The sequence below is a fragment of the Salvelinus fontinalis genome, chromosome 11, assembly GCF_029448725.1.
Source record: "Salvelinus fontinalis isolate EN_2023a chromosome 11, ASM2944872v1, whole genome shotgun sequence".
Classification (NCBI taxonomy): domain Eukaryota; kingdom Metazoa; phylum Chordata; class Actinopteri; order Salmoniformes; family Salmonidae; genus Salvelinus; species Salvelinus fontinalis.
This window is the reverse complement of record NC_074675.1, coordinates 49,087,719-49,108,314: the sequence shown is the minus strand read 5'-3', so window position 1 is coordinate 49,108,314 and position 20,596 is coordinate 49,087,719. Positions and strand designations below refer to the sequence as shown.

Genomic DNA, 20,596 nt, shown 5'->3' with positions numbered 1-20,596 from the left:
TATATACCCTTTGTTGGCAATGACAGAGGTCAAATGTTTTCTGTAAGTCTTCACAAGGTTTTCACACGCTGTTGCTGGTATTTTGGCCCATTCCTCCATGCAGATCTCCTCTAGAGCAGTGATGTTTTGGGGCTGTTGTTGGGCAACACAGACTTTCAACTCCCTCCAAAGATTTTCTATGTGGTTGAGATCTGGAGACTGGCTAGGCCACTCCAGGACCTTGAAATGCTTCTTACGAAGCCACTCCTTCGTTGCCCGGGCGGTGTGTTTGGGATCATCGTCATGCTGAAAGACCCAGCCACGTTTCATCTTCAATGCCCTTGCTGATGGAAGGAGGTTTTCACTCAAAATCTCACGATACATGGCCCCATTCATTCTGTCCTTTACACGGATCAGTCGTCCTGGTCCTTTTTCAGAAAAACAGCCCCAAAGCATGATGTTTCCACCCCCATGCTTCACAGTAGGTATGGTGTTCTTTGGATGCAACTCAGCATTCTTTGTCCTCCAAACACTATGAGTTGAGTTTTTACCAAAAAGTTATATTTTGGTTTCATCTGACCACATGACATTCTCCCAATCTTCTTCTGGATCATCCAAATGCTCTCTAGCAAACTTCAGACGGGGCCTGGACATGTACTGGCTTAAGCAGGGGGACACGTCTTGCACTGCAGGATTTGAGTCCCTGGCGGCGTAGTGTGTTACTGATGGTAGGCTTTGTTACTTTGGTCCCAGCTCTCTGCAGGTCATTCACTAGGTCCCCCCGTGTGGTTCTGGGATTTTTGCTCACCATTCTTGTGATCATTTTGACCCCACGGGGGGAGATCTTGCGTGGAGCCCCAGATCGAGGGAGATTATCATTGGTCTTGTATGTCTTCCATTTCCTAATAATTGCTCCCACAGTTGATTTCTTCAAACCACGCTGCTTACCTATTGCAGATTCAGTCTTCCCAGCCTGGTGCAGGTCTACAATTTTGTTTCTGGTGTCCTTTGACAGCTCTTTGGTCTTGGCCATAGTGGAGTTTGGAGTGTGACTATTTGAGGTTGTGGACAGGTGTCTTTTATACTGATAACAAGTTCAAACAGGTGCCATTAATACAGGTAACGAGTGGAGGACAGAGGAGCCTCTTAAAGAAGAAGTTACAGGTCTGTGAGAGCCAGAAATCTTGCTTGTTTGTAGGTGACCAAATACTTATTTTCCACCATAATTTGCAAATAAAATCATTAAAAATCCTACAATGTGATTTTCTGGAATTTTTTCTTCTCATTTTGTCTGTCATAGTTGAAGTGTACTTATGACGAAAATTACAGGCCTCTCTCATCTTTTTAAGTGGGAGAACTTGCACAATTGGTGGCTGACTAAATACTTTTTTGCCCCACTGTATATAACTCCAATGATGATCATGCTGTGTTTCATACCATGGTCCCTTGTTTCTCCTCAGGTTCTTCAGGCCTTACAGAAGGAGCAGGAGTGGATCAGTCCAGTCCTAAAGCGCTGAGTACAACGCTCATCCAGGAGCAAAACAACAGACAATAGCTCATTCTCTAACCCAGTACTCTACCTGACCCCGTGAAACACTGGACCCTAGCCCAGGCCAGGCTGTGTGAGGGAGCTGCCCTCCCTGGGACGGAGCTACCCCAGGCTCAGAGCACTCTGGGCTGGGACAACCAGCCACTGTGGTCCCCCTAGATGTGAGTCATGGAGCAGAGACCCTGGAGGTCTGGAACAGACTGGGGTGAGGGGTGACACGGCCTTATTATACATTCTGTGCCCCCTGTCCCAGAATTAAACCAGGCAGAAAGATGCGCTCGAATGTACTGTATTCTGCCACATGTCTATAGCAGGGATACTAGTTACCCAACTGGACTTCCTCTCCTTCTCACTCCTCTTTATAACTTTCCCACTATTTTCTCTCTCTCTCTTCTACCCCTCTCTCTCTTCTATCTCTATCTCTCTCTCTCTCTCTTCTATCTCTCTCTCTCTCTCTCTCTCTCTCTCTTCTACCTCTCTGTCTCTCTCTCTCTCTTCTACCTCTCTCTCTCTCTTCTACCTCTCTCTCTCCTACCTCTCTCTCTCTCTTCTACCTCTCTCTCTCTCTTCTACCTCTCTCTCTCTCTCCTACCTCTCTCTCTCTCTCCTACCTCTCTCTCTCTCTCTTCTACCTCTCTCTCTCTCTTCTACCTCTCTCTCTCTCTTCTACCTCTCTCTCTTCTATCTCTCTCTCTCTCTTTTTATCTCTCTCTCTCTTTCTATCTCTCTCTCTCTTTCTATCTCTCTCTCTCTCTCTCTCTCTTTCTATCTCTCTCTCTCTCTCTCTTTCTATCTCTCTCTCTCTCTCTCTTTCTATCTCTCTCTCTCTCTCTCTCTTTCTATCTTTCTATCTATCTTTCTCTCTTTCTACCTCTCTCTCTACCTCTACTCCAAGCCTCCGTTGTCATTGGTCATTCCTGCAAGTCAGCTGCGATTTTTATCATTAGCCTTTTTTGTTTTGTATGGACTGATGTGGTTTCGATGTGTTTTTAATTTTTTTGCCGAATCCTAGTTGGTTCCATTTGTTTATTTGTTTCTGTACCATTCAATGAAGGAAAGGCTCCCAAGGAGAACACGTGGGCATTTGTTGATTTGGGGAGAATGGTTCATTGACTTGAAAGGAGGGCGTAGTCAATGAATTTGTATTCTCATGAAGATTCAACTGAAATACAACAGATGTAATTGTTGTGCCATTAAAGGTTCACTTTTTAAACACATGTTTTACTAACCCTCTTCAAAGAGGAAATGAGCTGCGTGAAAAAAGGAATGAAGTGATATTTAATGTCTTATACATCCCCTAAGGTGGTTTAAAGTGGAACAGCTACGGTAGATTAGGAGAATCAATATACTACAGTAAATCACCTGCCTCTTTTTCCTGTTTTCTGCACTTTTCATTTTTCATGGTAATGAATTTCTGTTGTCTTTGTTTCTCTAATTTAAGTGTCATCTCTTAGTATGGAGACAATCTCTCTTATTGTTGTTATGTTATAATGAAGAAAAAAAGTTAGGCTAATACAACGAACCTCACTGGTATCGTCCCATTTGATATAATCCACTTCAGTCACCCCCCCCCCCCCAAACCATTTGAACCGGTTTGATTGAGAAGCTGCTTAGGAGACTCCAGAAAGGAAACCAGATTGTTGATTTTATTGTCCCTTCTATCAATAATGAGGCATTGCTGGTATCCCTGTCACTCAGTAAGTGCTATAACCCAATCAGAAGCTGTCTTACTTCATGGTGATGAGCAGAGTTTAGCTCGGAGGTGTTAAACTCTATTTTTCCCATAAAGCTTTTATTAATGTAGATAAAGGACCTGAGTCATGTTAGCTTGGGTTTTCATGTTTCTGAACACACCAGCCTTGGTTTAGATGTGAGATCAATGGGAGGGTGTCGTTCAGAAAGAGGCTTTGGTTTGGTGTTCAGTTCACAGATTCTACTACTTCTTTCATGTCTGCCGGCCACCATCACCTGCCAAAAAGAGAACTCCTCAGTAGATGATTCTGAATGTGAGGCTCGTTTCAAAAGTAGGTACCGTACTAAACCCTCCAAACTCCAGCGCCCCCAAGCATTTAGTGACCCCTTTGGCTGTTTGGCACACATCGAAGTGCATACTGAGAATTATTCAGCCAGCCGTAGCAACAGGATGTCAGACAATACCCCTCGTCGTTTCATGTCCTCACCTCCCCTGTGCACGTAGACATTCTGATCACGTTATGAAGACAAGATGCACCCCCTGCTCTGCCTATGTGGTGAATACCACAGTACTGCAATAAAGCATTCTGCACAATCATGTTCCTTTTGTTTCTCACCATCTGCAGTTTCACACCGGTTTTTAGGTTTTTGTTTTGTCTTGAGTACATTCTCTTACTATATTGGTGTCCCTCACATCTGATTGAGGACCCGTGTGTGTGTTGTATGTGTTTTGAAGTGACATTTCTAAAGGACAAAAAGACATCCCCTGTTATTGACTGTGAATGTTATAGGGTTGAGACGTGTGTCCGAGTTGGCCTGACCCAGCCACAATAATCAATCAGTCAGAACTACAGGAAGTAGACTCACCCCTTAATCACAGAAGTGCGCCCTGGGAAGTATAAATTGCTGTATGTCATTGGTCTCCTGTTGTAGATCCATTAAATAAAGAAATCAAAGACCTCACCATTAAATGTAATAATGAAGGCCATATGATATGTAATCTTTCCACGTTATCTGATTTTCCTTTACGCTTTGTTTTGTTTTTGTCAGTTTGATTGTCTCTATATGTGACATTACCAAGTAACCCTTTTTGGTTGTAGAGAACTGGAGTGGCACATGGGTGGGAGGGCAGCAGAGTCAAAACTGGAAATGGATCTCACTTGAAGTGTACACTGAGTATACCAAACGTTAGGAGCACCTTCCTAATAATGAATTGCACCCCTTTTGACCTCAGAACAGCCTCACTTCGACGGGGTGTCGAAAGCGTGATGCAGGCCCATATTGACTACAGTGCTTCCCACAGTTTTTTCAAGTTGTCTGGATGTCCTTTGGGTGGTGGAACATTCTTGATACACACGGGAAACTGTTGAGGGTGATAAACCCAGCAGTGTTGCAGTTCTTGCCACAAAGTGGTGCGCCTGGCACCTACTGCCATACCCCTTCAAGGGCACTTAAATATTTTGTCTTGCCCATTCACCCTCTGAATGGCATACTTACACAATCCATGTCTCAAGGCCTAAAAATCCTTCATCTACACTGATTGAAGTGGATTTAACAAGTGACATCAATAATGGATAATAGCTTTCACCTGGTCAGTCTCATGGAAGGAGCAGGTGTTCTTAATGTTTAGTATACTCAGTGTATAGCTACTGTTTTATTAAATAAAGATGTGTACATATACAACTTAATGAACAGTGTGAATGCCTCTTTTATCTGGTCAACGTCACAATTGTTTTTCCATAGTTGCTGAACAAATAATTTCCAGGAAACCGCTTTATAGCCCAAGAAGAGGGAGTAGGGGGTCAATAACGTCAGACTTTGTTTCACACTGATACTTAGTTTTTAGGCAATGCGTGCTACAAAGACCTGTGCACGCCATCCTCTGTGGTGGACTAACCCCGCGTGCATTTCCTGTGAACACACCGCTATTGCTGTTTTTTTTAAATTCTTCTTCTCTACTTTTGAGATGATGTGGAAACTTTTGTCACCTACACAGTCTGCCCTCCCCCCTTCCTCCCCACCAAAACCACACACCTCCCTCCCCTCTTCAGATCATAAAGGACAAAACACTCTGTCCTGAGTTTAGAAACCTTTACAGTTGCTGAGGTGTTAACACTGTTGGTCATCCTCTGCTCATCATCAACCAATCATGCGGTCTGCTCTGATCCTTCTTCTGTGTGTCCTTGGAGCATCCCTGTGGTCTGCCGCATTGGCCAACCGTAAGTTATCCCTGCTTTGGAATCGATTCTTAACTACTATCAATCCTTCTCTTCAGAAAATTGTCTTAATATTGAGTGTTACATTTGAGTCATTTGGCAGACGCTGTTATCCAGAGTGACTTACATTAGTAATTAGGGTTAAGGATGTATGGAAGAGATATGGGGCTGTACTTATTAATTGTGCTGATCTAGGATCAGTTACCCCCTTGTTTATGCAATCTTATTCATAGTGATCTAAAAGGCCAAACTGCTCCTAGATCAGCACTCCTATTCTGAATTGTTGCATTATGAACTCAAATGAAAGATTCTATGTTTAAGTTCTGACTTTTAGATGGGTTGGTTGTTTAGCAACAGAACCGACATGTGCACAACAATGGGTTTAAACAGCTGGGGTTGGCTCAGGTTGTTGACAACATGTAACCCATATTTCGTCTCCAATATTTATTAGAAACAAATTTGCGCTTTATTTTAAAAAATACATAGTTACACTTTTTGGTCAGCTAGCTAGCTAGACGATTTTTGCCATATTAGCAAAGACGTGACATAAATCAAGAACAATATATTAAGGTTAACTGAAACAAGCCATTTACTAATCCCCACATGTTGTCATTGTTGCCATCTGATCATCAGAATCCTAACACACAGCCTTTGGTCCCTCTGAAGTGCGGGCATCGTTTTCGTGACGTTGTCAGCTAACCCGTCTATAGCACAGGAGGCTGCTGAGGGAAGGACGGCTCAAAACAAAGACTGGAACGGAGAAGATGGAATGGTATCAAACACCTGGAAACCATGTGTTCGATATACTGTATTCGATACCATTCCACTGATTCCGCTCCAGCCATTACGAGTCTGTCCTCCCCAATTAATGTGCCACCAACCTCCTGTGGTCTATAGTATGTCATAAAAGTTATAGAACAATTACATATTGTCTCTTTATACAGATGCAAATGTTCCTGAAGAATGCTGTTTCACGTTTAACACAAGAAAAATCCCCAGACAAATCATCAGGGAATATGAAATGACCAGATCTGACTGCTCTAAGAGGGGAGTCATGTAAGTATATTATTAAGCACACATACACTCACACACACTACACACACGCACGCACTACACACAGGGATGTTTACTCGGATATTGTCTCCTCTCTTCCAGCTTGGTCACAAAAAGGAGCAACCGCTTCTGTGCCAATCCAGATGATCCTTCGATTGAGAAGATCATGAAGTACATTGATGAGAGTCAATTGAAGTAACCACTTCCCAGGAAGAAGGCTGAAGTCGAAACATGTCAATTCCTGCTCCTGCTTCCTTTTAATCAGTTTTACATGTAGTGACAAAGTGTCAATTGATATGCTAGCAATCATGATCATTTATTATATGTGTAACACGTGTATCAGATGTAATGATCATGTTATGAACATAAAATGCATTTTATCACTCCACAAAAGGGTTTACCAAGGGAATCTTCCAAAAGGACTAATTTGAGTCAGAAAGCAGTTGGAGCACTCCACAAAAAAGGCAGAGAGGAATTTCTTATTTGGATGAGTACAGTTGACTGACGTTTCAATGTCAAGCGGATGTTTTCCTCAGAGTGACCTGACAATTTCACGTATCTCCTATTTATAGCCTACTGAGACACATCAATGTAAAAATAAGGTCAAAATCAAGGTAAATGGCAAATAGTAGCACTCAATAATAATAATAATAAGAATACAAATCTGGTTTCTTGTTGTTGACCAATAGGTCATATATAACAATCAATGATCTACCTTGGGGGTATTTGAGTGTCTGTGAAAAGTGTGTCACTGAGACCCCAAAAATCAAGGCAACTACATTAGAAAAACCCAAACCTTGATTCATGTTATTTTAATTTTTACATTGTGTCTCGGTAGGTGACTAGCAGTTAAGTGCAATGGTCAGGTCACTCTGAGGAAGACGTCAGATTGACATCGAAACGTCAGTCACCTGTACTCATCCTGAACAACAGATTAAAGTGAGCAAATAATACATGAATCTCTGCCTTTTTTTGTTGAGTTCTCCAAATGTTTTCTGCCTCAAATGAGTCCTTTTGGAAGTTTTTCTTGGTAAGACTTTTTGTTTGAATTTCGTCATTGTCAAGCATCCCTTCTTCCCTTTGTGTGTTTGCTGTAGCGCGGACACCTCCCTGATCTCTTATCTATACTTCTTCCCTTTGTGTGTTTGCTGTAGCGCGGACACCTTCCTGAAGTCTTATCTATACTTCTTCCCTTTGTGTGTTTGCTGTAGCGCGGACACCTCCCTGATCTCTTATCTATACTTCTTCCCTTTGTGTGTTTGCTGTAGCGCGGACACCTCCCTGATCTCTTATCTATACTTCTTCCCTTTGTGTGTTTGCTGTAGCGCGGACACCTCCCTGATCTCTTATCTATACTTCTTCCCTTTGTGTGTTTGCTGTAGCGCGGACACCTCCCTGATCTCTTATCTATACTTCTTCCCTTTGTGTGTTTGCTGTAGCGCGGACACCTTCCTGATCTCTTATCTATACTTCTTCCCTTTGTGTGTTTGCTGTAGCGCGGACACCTTCCCGATCTCTTATCTATACTTCTTCCCTTTGTGTGTTTGCTGTAGCGCGGACACCTTCCTGAAGTCTTATCTATACTTCTTCCCTTTGTGTGTTTGCTGTAGCGCGGACACCTTCCTTGATCTCTTATCTATACTTCTTCCCTTTGTGTGTTTGCTGTTGCGCGGACACCTCCCTGACCTCTTATCTATACTTCTTCCCTTTGTGTGTTTGCTGTAGCGCGGACACCTTCCTGAAGTCTTATCTATACTTCTTCCCTTTGTGTGTTTGCTGTAGCGCGGACACCTTCCTGAAGTCTTATCTATACTTCTTCCCTTTGTGTGTTTGCTGTAGCGCGGACACCTTCCTGAAGTCTTATCTATACTTCTTCCCTTTGTGTGTTTGCTGTAGCGCGGACACCTTCCTGAAGTCTTATCTATACTTCTTCCCTTTGTGTGTTTGCTGTAGCGCGGACACCTTCCTGAAGTCTTATCTATACTTCTTCCCTTTGTGTGTTTGCTGTAGCGCGGACACCTTCCTGATCTCTTATCTATACTTCTTCCCTTTTTTAGAAGCTGTCATTTCCTTCTCTCACCAACATTTATCATGTATGAACAATACTGCATGTACTGGCTGTCTTTTGTCTGGAACAATAAAATATTACACTTTTACAGGCTTGTTTTTTATACAGACTGCTATGTTCAATTTGACGGACACAGTTATATTAGTTATCTTTTTCTTGTTTATATCCACCATAGTATGTCATCTGATGTGTCTATGAAATTCTGCCGTGTTTAGTTAGGTCATACTACACATATAAAAACAATAAACACACAATAGGATTTTTAGCTGGACCTTCGATCATTAAGTGTGAGGAGTGTGACTACAGCAGTGTGTATAAGAAGGATGTCATCAGGCCCTTTGTAATACACACCAAGGATAAGTGTGTACACACAAACAGGATGTCATCAGGCCCTTTGCAATACACACCAAGGATAAGTGTGTACACACAAACAGGATGTCATCAGACCCTTTGCAATACACACCAAGGATAACTGTGTACACACAAACAGGATGTCATCAGGCCCTTTGTAATACACACCAAGGATAAGTGTGTACACACAAACAGGATGTCATCAGGCCCTTTGCAATACACACCAAGGATAACTGTGTACACACAAACAGGATGTCATCAGACCCTTTGCAATACACACCAAGGATAACTGTGTACACACAAACAGGATGTCATCAGACCCTTTGTAATACACACCAAGGATAAGTGTGTACACACAAACAGGATGTCATCAGACCCTTTGCAATACACACCAAGGATAAGTGTGTACACACAAACAGGATGTCATCAGACCCTTTGCAATACACACCAAGGATAAGTGTGTACACACAAACAGGATGTCATCAGACCCTTTGTAATACACACCAAGGATAAGTGTGTACACACAAACAGGATGTCATCAGACCCTTTGCAATACACACCAAGGATAAGTGTGTACACACAAACAGGATGTCATCAGACCCTTTGCAATACACACCAAGGATAAGTGTGTACACACAAACAGGATGTCATCAGACCCTTTGCAATACACACCAAGGATAAGTGTGTACACACAAACAGGATGTCATCAGACCCTTTGTAATACACACCAAGGATAAGTGTGTACACACAAACAGGATGTCATCAGACCCTTTGTAATACACACCAAGGATAAGTGTGTACACACAAACAGGATGTCATCAGACCCTTTGCAATACACACCAAGGATAAGTGTGTACACACAAACAGGATGTCATCAGGCCCTTTGCAATACACACCAAGGATAACTGTGAACACACAAACAGGATGTCATCAGGCCCTTTGTAATACACACCAAGGATAAGTGTGTACACACAAACAGGATGTCATCAGACCCTTTGCAATACACACCAAGGATAAGTATTTAGACACAAACAGAGAATGTGGACCGATACTCTGCAGTCCCCAAGCAGGACCAGTATGTCCTCTCCTTCTACCATGTGAGTCATTCCCCTGTGAGCTCCATATAAAGCACAGTACCAGACCTACAGTCATTTTCCGGGGAATGTGTATTTTACTTTACTATTTATATTTTTGTCAACTTTTTCTTCGCTACATTCCTAAAGAAATGTTTTTACTTTTTACTCCATACATTTTCAGTGACCCAAAAGTACTTGTTACATTTTGAATGCTTAGCAGGACAGGAAAATGGTCCATTCACGCACTTATCAAGAGAACATCCCTGGTCATCCCTACTGTCTCTGATCTGGAGGACTCACTAAACAGAGAACATCCCTGGTCATCCCTACTGTCTCTGATCTGGAGGACTCACTAAACAGAGAACATCCCTGGTCGTCCCTACTGCCTCTGATCTGGTGGACTCACTAAACAGAGAACATCCCTGGTCATCCCTTCTGCCTCTGATCTGGTGGACTCACTAAACAGAGAACATCCCTGGTCATCTCTACTGCCTCTGATCTGGAGGACTCACTAAACAGAGAACATACCTGGTCGTCCCTACTGTCTCTGATCTGGTGGACTCACTAAACAGAGAACATCCCTGGTCATCCCTACTGCCTCTGATCTGGTGGACTCACTAAACAGAGAACATCCCTGGTCATCCCTACTGCCTCTGATCTGGTGGACTCACTAAACAGAGAACATCCCTGGTCATCCCTACTGCCTCTGATCTGGTGGACTCACTAAACAGAGAACATCCCTGGTCATCCCTACTGCCTCTGATCTGGTGGACTCACTAAACAGAGAACATCCCTGGTCATCCCTACTGCCTCTGATCTGGTGGACTCACTAAACAGAGAACATCCCTGGTCATCCCTACTGCCTCTGATCTGGAGGACTCACAAAACAGAGAACATCCCTGGTCATCCCTACTGCCTCTGATCTGGTGGACCCACTAAACAGAGAACATCCCTGGTCATCCCTACTACCTCTGATCTGGTGGACTCACTAAAAAGAGAACATACCTGGTCATCCTTACTGCCTCTGATCTGGTGGACTCACTAAACAGAGAACATACCTGGTCATCCCTACTGCCTCTGATCTGGTGGACTCACTAAACAGAGAACATCCCTGGTCATCCCTACTGCCACTGATCTGGAGGACTCACTAAACAGAGAACATACCTGGTCATCCCTACTGCCTCTGATCTGGTGGACTCACTAAACAGAGAACATACCTGGTCATCCCTACTGTCTCTGATCTGGAGGACTCACTAAACAGAGAACATCCCTGGTCATCCCTACTGCCACTGATCTGGAGGACTCACTAAACAGAGAACATACCTGGTCATCCCTACTACCTCTGATCTGGTGGACTCACTAAACACACATCCTTTGTTTGTAAATTATGTCTGAGGTTTGGAGTGTGCCACTAGGAATCTGTAAATAAAAAAAAACAAGAAAATGATTTATACTTTTACTTTTGATACTGAAGTACATTTTAGCAATTACATTTTCTTTTGAAATTTAAGCATATTTAAAAACTTTTAGTCATATTTTACTGGGTGACTTTCACTTTTACTTGAGTAATTTTCTATTAAGGTATCTTTACTTTTACTCAGGTATGACAACTGGGTACTTTTCCCACCTCTGCAGACCTACAGTACATGGCACATTGAGCTTTTTTGGTTTTTAGATTTGAGATTGATCAACTCGATCTAAAAACAAATAAAGTCAATCATTAGATCACTTAACTTATTTTTCTTCCTTTCACAGGAAAACAAAATCTGAGTCAGTATTTTCCTATTTTTTCTATAAATGTTCAGTTACCATAGTTACCGGAGTTAGGCCTTTTCTATCCAGATCATTCCTTATAAAAGATAACCAACCATGTCAATAGCCTATAGGAAGTTTAAGTTTTGGCCATTTAAGGAGTGGCTGCTTTGCGTGACGTATTGTTGTCTCGATCTTCTTGTCTTTGTGCTGTTGTCTGTTCCCAATAATGTTTGTACCCTGTTTTGTGCTGCTACCATGTTGTGTTGCTGTCATGTTGTTGTCATGTGGTGCTGCTACCATCTTGTGTTGCTACCGTGTTGTTGTCATGTGGTGTTGCTCCCATCTTGTGTTGCTACCGTGTTGTTGTCATGTGGTGTTGCTACCATCTTGTGTTGCTACCATGCTATGTTGTCTTAGGTCTCTCTTTATGTAGTGTTGTGGTGTCTCTCTTTATGTAGTGTTGTGGTGTCTCTCTTTATGTAGTGTTGTGGTGTCTCTCTTTATGTAGTGTTGTGGTGTCTCTATGTAGTGTTGTGGTGTCTCTATGTAGTGTTGTGGTGTCTCTCTCTATGTAGTGTTGTGGTGTCTCTCTTTATGTAGTGTTGTGGTGTCTCTCTTTATGTAGTGTTGTGGTGTCTCTCTTTATGTAGTGTTGTGGTGTCTCTATGTAGTGTTGTGGTGTCTCTATGTAGTGTTGTGGTGTCTCTCTCTATGTAGTGTTGTGGTGTCTCTCTTTATGTAGTGTTGTGGTGTCTCTCTCTATGTAGTGTTGTGGTGTCTCTCTTTATGTAGTGTTGTGGTGTCTCTCTTTATGTAGTGTTGTGGTGTCTCTATGTAGTGTTGTGGTGTCTCTCTTTATGTAGTGTTGTGGTGTCTCTATGTAGTGTTGTGGTGTCTCTATGTAGTGTTGTGGTGTCTCTCTCTATGTAGTGTTGTGGTGTCTCTCTTTATGTAGTGTTGTGGTGTCTCTCTCTATGTAGTGTTGTGGTGTCTCTCTTTATGTAGTGTTGTGGTGTCTCTCTTTATGTAGTGTTGTGGTGTCTCTCTTTATGTAGTGTTGTGGTGACTCTCTTTATGTAGTGTTGTGGTGTCTCTATGTAGTGTTGTGGTGTCTCTATGTAGTGTTGTGGTGTCTCTCTTTATGTAGTGTTGTGGTGTCTCTATGTAGTGTTGTGGTGTCTCTCTTTATGTAGTGTTGTGGTGTCTCTCTTTATGTAGTGTTGTGGTGTCTCTATGTAGTGTTGTGGTGTCTCTCTTTATGTACTGTTGTGGTGTCTCTCTTTATGTAGTGTTGTGGTGTCTCTCTTTATGTAGTGTTGTGGTGTCTCTCTTTATGTAGTGTTGTGGTGTCTCTCTTTATGTAGTGTTGTGGTGTCTCTCTTTATGTAGTGTTGTGGTGTCTCTCTTTATGTAGTGTTGTGGTGTCTCTATGTAGTGTTGTGGTGTCTCTCTTTATGTAGTGTTGTGGTGTCTCTCTTTATGTAGTGTTGTGGTGTCTCTATGTAGTGTTGTGGTGACTCTCTTTATGTAGTGTTGTGGTGTCTCTCTTTATGTAGTGTTGTGGTGTCTCTATGTAGTGTTGTGGTGTCTCTATGTAGTGTTGTGGAGTCTCTCTTTATGTAGTGTTGTGGTGTCTCTCGTGTCGTGATGTGTGTTTTGTCCTATATATCTATATATATTTAATCCCAGCCCTCGCCCCCACAGGAGGCCTTTTGCCTTTTAGTAGGCCGTCATTGTAAATAATAATTTATTCTTAACTGACTTCTCTAGTTAAATAAAATAAATACACATAAAATAAATAAATAAATGATCCATGCAGCAGGATGGGTCCTCGCATGCGAGGTTGAAAACCAAATGGCCCATAACCTATCCTCATTCCTCCTACTGGCCTATCATAAACATTTATAATACAATCTAATGTTATCAACAATAGCTCATTTCCCAAATATTCTAGCCTACGAAGGTGTTGTCCTAAAGTTGTGGTCGTTCAGAAATAACAAGAACAAGGTATCTAAGGTGTTGTTCCCGTGTCCAGTGTGGTCTGTCTGACTCTCAGCAGGTATCTAAGGTGTTGTTGTTCCCGTGTCCAGTGTGGTCTGTCTGACTCTCAGCAGGTATCTAAGGTGTTGTTCCCGTGTCCAGTGTGGTCTGTCTAACTCTCAGCAGGTATCTAAGGTGTTGTTCCCGTGTCCAGTGTGGTCTGTCTAACTCTCAGCAGGTATCTAAGGTGTTGTGGTTCCCGTGTCCAGTGTGGTCTGTCTGACTCTCAGCAGGTATCTAAGGTGTTGTTCCCGTGTCCAGTGTGGTCTGTCTGATTCTCAGCAGGTATCTAAGGTGTTGTTCCCGTGTCCAGTGTGGTCTGTCTGATTCTCAGCAGGTATCTAAGGTGTTGTTCCCGTGTCCAGTGTGGTCTGTCTGATTCTCAGCAGGTATCTAAGGTGTTGTTCCCGTGTCCAGTGTTGTCTATCTGACTCTCAGCAGGTATTACATTTACATTTTACATTTTAGTCATTTAGCAGACGCTCTTATCCAGAGCGACTTACAGTAGAGTGCATACATTTTATTACATTTATTTTTACATTTCATTACATTTTACATACTGAGACAAGGATATCCCTACCGGCCAAACCCTCCCTAACCCGGACGACGCTATGCCAATTGTGCGTCGCCCCAAGGACCTCCCGGTTGCGGCCGGCTGCGACAGAGCCTGGGCGCAAACCCAGAGACTCTGGTGGCGCAGCTAGCACTGCGATGCAGTGCCCTAGACCACTGCGCCACCCGGGAGGACAGGTAGTCTGTCTGACTCTCAGCAGGTATCTAAGGTGTTGTTCCCGTGTCCAGTGTGGTCTGTCTGACTCTCAGCAGGTATCTAAGGTGTTGTGAAACTGAAGATCTCGTACAACGTTCTGTACTTCTCCATTCACAGAACAGCGCAAACTGTCTCTAACCAGAATAGAGAGAGGAGTGGGAGGCCCTGGTGCACAACTGAGCAAGAGGACAAGTACATTAGAGTGTCTAGTTTGAGAAAGCTACTATAGCCTTCGTTTCTCAGAACAAGAACAGAGTGACGAGTTTCATAAGAAAGGTCTTTGTTTCTCACCATTTTGAGCCTGTAATTGAACCCACAAATACTGATGCTCCAGATACTCAACTAGTCTAATGAAGGCCAGTTTTATTGCTTATTTAATCAGAACAAAAGTTTTCAGCTGTGCTAAGATAATTGTAAAAGGGTTTTCTAATGATCAATTAGCCTTTTGAAATGATAAACTTGGATTAGCTAACACAACATGCCATTGGAACACAGGAGTGATGGTTGCTCATAATGGGCCTCTGTACGCCTGTGTAGATATTCCATAAAAAAATCTGCCGTTTCCAGCTACAATAGTCATTTACAACATTAACAATCTCTACACTGTATTTCTGATGAATTTGATGTTATTTTAATGGTCAAAAAACATGCTTTTCTTTCAAAAACAAGTACATTTCTAAGTGACACAAAACTTCAAAACGGTAGTGTACACACACACACATATTAATTATCATTTGCAAATCAACTATTTGTTTTTAAATGTAAAGGAGGAGACCTGTGTATTATTGGAATGGTTAATAACTGTCATCATTAAGCATTCCAATAATCCAGTAAATCAATCATGTTTCCAGATTAAATCTCAGGTTTTCTTTTCAAATCTTTATAAATCTCTGTCTTTGCTTTGACATCACTGTGAGAAGTCCTTCAAGAAGAGATATACGTTCAAGATGCATCTCACACACATCCAGGAGTGTTGACAACAGCAGGTTGTCAGGATGTAGTGCCATTTTCATCATACATAGCATCTTAGCAGAACATAAACATCAATCTTGTGAGGTCAAGGGGGTATCACGCCCTGATCTGTTAACCCTGTCCTTGTGCTTGTCTCCACCCCCATCCAGGTGTCGCCCATATTTGCCATTATCCCCTGTGTATTTATACCTGTGTTCTCTGTTTGTCTGTTGCCAGTTCGTCTTGTTTTTCAAGTCAACCAGTGTTTTTGTTCCCAGCTCCTGCTTTTCCCAGTCTCTCTTTTTCTCGTCCTCCTGGTTTTGACCCTTGCCTGTCCTGACTCTGAGCCCGCCTGCCTGACCCCTCTGCCTGCCCCTGAGCCTGCCTGCCGTCCTGTACCTTTGCCCCACTACTCTGGATTATCGACCCCTACCTGCCTTGACCTGTCGTTTTCCTGCCCGTGTTGGTGTAATAAACATTGTTACTTCAACACAGTCTGCACTTGGGTCTTACCTGAAAGCTGATAGGTGGTGTTCAGTACACACGGTAGAAAAAAAACATTTGCAACGTGAAAGAAAAAAACTCTAGTACCTCGAATTCACCCTGTTTCAAAACCATTTTTTCCTACCGTACACGACCCAGTCAACATGTTTAGATTCAAGATCTGTATTATAATGCATGTTTTTGTTCCAGGCGCAAGTGTGAGTTCTATGACTATGACAACAAGAAGCTCCTACTCAACCACCAGCTGTACCACACCGATGACCGGCCCTTTAAATGTGACTACTGTAAATACTCCACCTCTAAAGAGGACTTCCTGGTCTCTCACCTGGCCATCAAACACACAGGTGAGTCACCAATGATTTGGGGACAGTAGGTAGCCTAGAGGTTAGCGAGATGGAGCAGCAGTCAAAAGGTTACTGATTCAAACCGCGGGCCTGGCGTACAAAGTGGGCACTGAACTGGGAACGAAAGAGCTGCTGGTCTCTGATATCCTGCCATTGTGCCCTTGATTATGGCACTCAACCCCTTAATTGTTCTCCATCCAGGGGTGTTGCACTGAGACCCAGTGGCTAATGTGTGTTTTCGTGTTTGAATATTTCTTCCTCCCAGGAGAGAAACCGTTCTCCTGTGTGATGTGCCACTTCATGACGAAGCACCGTAAGAACCTGCGGGTCCAGTGTCGCCACCCTGAGGCGTTTGAGGAGTGGAGCGCTACGCACCCTGAGAAGCCCGTCAGACGGAGGAGGAGACCCTCCTTTACCCAGCAGCAGATAGAGGAACTCAAACAACAACATGACGACACACCGGGCCTATATCGTACGTCTGGAGAGCCTGGTCCCAGACCTGTTAGGGTTGATTAGATGCATAGCCTGGTCCCAGACCTGTTAGGATTGATTAGAGGCATAACCTGGTCCCAGACCTGTTAGGATTGATTAGAGGCATAACCTGGTCCCAGACCTGTTAGGATTGATTAGAGGCATAACCTGGTCCCAGACCTGTTAGGATTGATTAGAGGCATAACCTGGTCCCAGACCTGTTAGGATTGATTAGAGGCATAGCCTGGTCCCAGACCTGTTAGGGTTGATTAGAGGCATAGCCTGGTCCCAGACCTGTTAGGGTTGATTAGAGGCATAACCTGGTCCCAGACCTGTTAGGATTGATTAGAGGCATAGCCTGGTCCCAGACCTGTTAGGGTTGATTAGAGGCATAACCTGGTCCCAGACCTGTTAGGATTGATTAGAGGCATAGCCTGGTCCCAGACCTGTTAGGATTGATTAGAGGCATAGCCTGGTCCCAGACCTGTTAGGGTTGATTAGAGGCATAGCCTGGTCCCAGACCTGTTAGGGTTGATTAGAGGCATACCCTGGTCCCAGACCTGTTAGGGTTGATTAGAAGCATAACCTGGTACCAGACCTGTTAGGATTGATTAGAGGCATAGCCTGGTCCCAGACCTGTTAGGGTTGATTAGAGGCATAACCTGGTCCCAGACCTGTTAGGATTGATTAGAGGCATACCCTGGTCCCAGACCTGTTAGGGTTGATTAGAGGCATAACCTGGTCCCAGACCTGTTAGGATTGATTAGAGGCATAGCCTGGTCCCAGACCTGTTAGGGTTGATTAGAGGCATAACCTGGTCCCAGACCTGTTAGGATTGATTAGAGGCATAGCCTGGTCCCAGACCTGTTAGGATTGATTAGAGGCATAGCCTGGTCCCAGACCTGTTAGGGTTGATTAGCGGCATAACCTGGTCCCAGACCTGTTAGAATTGTTTAGAGGCATAGCCTGGTCCCAGACCTGTTAGGGTTGATTAGAGGCATAGCCTGGTCCCAGACCTGTTAGGGTTGATTAGAGGCATAACCTGGTCCCAGACCTGTTAGCATTGATTAGAGGCATAGCCTGGTCCCAGACCTGTTAGGGTTGATTGGCCAACTCCTATGATCTGTGGCATGACAGATTTGTGGCATGACAATGACCGTAGCAGTTGGAAAGACATCCCAAACTGATCTGGAAACAGGTTTGAAGAGCTATACTTGTATTTCTATGCATTAGAATTAGAAAAGCTGAAAGTTCTGATTTAGAAAAGCTGCAAGCCTGTGACTCTGTTTTTTCCCTGTCTTAGCTGGAAGTGGATCCTGATACATTACAAGCCATGCAGACAATGCAGAACGCCTCAGTCTCCCAAGATGCAATGGGAAGCACCACCACCATCTACGAACAGGGTCAGTGATTTCTGCCATACAAAGGACAGACAAATATTACATGGATGAAAAAAGACATGCCTTTTTGTGGCTCAATTTAAATGTATTGTCTCAACAGAAATTGGTCCGTTGATCTCCACCAAACCCAATACGAACATTTGCATATAATGTATATTATTTTGAGTGTAAGGCATGACTGAAGGACAACTGAACCTCTCTCTCTTCATCTCCACAGCCGGAAACTCAGACCCGTCAGCCCAGAATGCTCTGGATCTGCTGTTGGGAAACTCACACAACAAAAAGTTGTGATCTTTCACGTGTCTGAGACTGGCGAGACCCTGGTGCAGGAGGTACATGTATTATTATGATACATTTAAGCAATGAGGCCCGAGAGGGTGCTGTATGTGGCCAATATACCACGGCTAAGGGCTGTTCTTAGGTACGTTTGCAAAGCTGAGTGCCTGGATACAGCCCTTAGCCGTGGTATATTGGCAATATAACACACCCCCTGAGGTGCCTTATTGTTAATATGAACTGGTTACTAATGTAATTAGAGCATTAAAAATTCATGTTTGGTCGTACCCATCGTATACGGTCTGATATACCACGGCTGTCAGCCAATTAGAGCCTTCAGGGCTCGAACCAGCCAGTTTATAATATCATATATTTGGTGCAGTTTCTTTTTAACCTTTACTTTATGTGACGTTGTGTGGTGTTCACTGGGTTTGTTGTCTGTTCTGTTTGTTGGTGTTTGTTTGTGTGAAATCACCAAAATAATGATCCATTCGGTGCAGGAGGGTTATGAGGCGGGGACCAATGAGAATGGAGAGATCACCCAGCTGGCCATCCAGACCTACAAGGGGGCAGAAGGCTTCAGTGTGTTGGAACAGGTGGAACAAGCTACAGAGGAGATCCACAGCATTGGACTTGAATACAGGTACAATCAATCACATCAGTCAGGTGCAACACCATGGTCTGACCAGGGTTGTGTTCAGTAGGGCAATGGAAAACAAAAACCTCTGCTCTCATTGGACAAGTTCAAGCAGTAATCCGCTGTTTTCACTATGTTCCAATGTGTGTGTGTGTGTGTGTGTGTGTGTGTGTGTGTATGTGTGTGTGTGTGTGTGTGTGTGTGTGTGTGTGTGTGTGTGTGTGTGTGTGTGTGTGTGTGTGTGTGTGTGTGTGTGTGTAAACATTTTCACCACGTTTTTGCTGTCCCAAACACATTTTCATGAATGTGGATTTCTCCTCCAATGCATTTTCAGAACGAGGCTAGCAGAGAGGGCACGAGGGAGGCTAGCAGAGAGGGCCTGAGGGAGGCTAGCAGAGAGGGCACGAGGGAGGCTAGCAGAGAGGGCCTGAGGGAGGCTAGCAGAGAGGGCACGAGGGAGGCTAGCAGAGAGGGCACGAGGGAGGCTAGCAGAGAGGGCACGAGGGAGGCTAGCAGAGAGGGCACGAGGGAGGCTAGCAGAGAGGGCACGAGGGAGGCTAGCAGAGAGGGCACGAGGGAGGCTAGCAGAGAGGGCACGAGGGAGGCTAGCAGAGAGGGCACGAGGGAGGCTAGCAGAGAGGGCACGAGGGAGGCTAGGAGATGGGGCACGAGGGAGGCTAGCAGAGAGGGCACGAGGGAGGCTAGCAGAGAGGGCACGAGGGAGGCTAGGAGATGGGGCACGAGGGCGGCCAGGAGATGGGGCACGAGGGAGGCTAGCAGAGAGGGCACGAGGGAGGCTAGGAGATGGGGCACGAGGGAGGCTAGCAGAGAGGGCACGAGGGAGGCTAGCAGAGAGGGCACGAGGGAGGCTAGGAGATGGGGCACGAGGGAGGCTAGCAGAGAGGGCACGAGGGAGGCTAGCAGAGAGGGCACGAGGGAGGCTAGCAGAGAGGGCACGAGGGAGGCTAGGAGATGGGGCACGAGGGCGGCCAGGAGATGGGGCACGAGGTATATATATTTTTTTTCATCTTTATTTAACCAGGTAGTGTCATATATACATATATTCATATACCTAGCTCATTATATCAAGCACATATATTAAGCATTATTTAAGAGGCCATAGGGTTTTAGAATCTGCTTGTGACCATAGGATTAAAAGATTGCTCAACACACCCCATTTCTATAGCACAAAACTGCTGATGCACCGAACAGGATACCCATTGTTACAAAACTGCAGACCGCACAAAACAGTTCCTGACTTAAGTAATTGCTCACATCCCTCCAATCAGGAAACCCCCTAGCCCCAAGACAGTAACTGCAAGTTACTGTCTCCTCTTATCTCATGACTCCTAGACACACACAAATATTTCATCTCGCACGAACACACACACCTCAGTCCCTCTCTACTGGTCGGGTGCCAAGAGCAGAGGACTCATGCTGTGCACCAATGGTGCAATTGCTATGG

At 44.1% G+C, this 20,596-nt stretch overlaps 1 protein-coding gene and 1 long non-coding RNA gene across 7 annotated transcripts in view; both read left to right on the top strand.

Annotated features, from left to right (window-relative positions):
* The window catches only part of LOC129865889 (TBC1 domain family member 14-like), a 62,982-nt gene extending 58,074 nt beyond the window's left edge, over positions 1 to 4,908 (top strand). For all 6 annotated transcript variants that reach the window (XM_055938967.1, XM_055938966.1, XM_055938968.1 and 3 more), the window contains one exon: positions 1,440 to 4,908. In XM_055938967.1, coding sequence (XP_055794942.1) covers positions 1,440 to 1,496 — 57 coding nt within the window. In that variant the 3' untranslated portion in view covers positions 1,497 to 4,908. The remainder of the gene's footprint in view (positions 1 to 1,439) is intronic.
* Positions 4,909 to 13,756: 8,848 nt separating this feature from the next.
* On the top strand, positions 13,757 to 19,561 carry LOC129864849 (uncharacterized). The gene is made up of 6 exons (XR_008761259.1): positions 13,757 to 15,967; positions 16,193 to 16,347; positions 16,613 to 16,819; positions 18,122 to 18,221; positions 18,436 to 18,550; positions 18,995 to 19,561. It is a non-coding gene; the product is annotated as an uncharacterized LOC129864849 (long non-coding RNA).
* Positions 19,562 to 20,596: the final 1,035 nt, after the last annotated feature.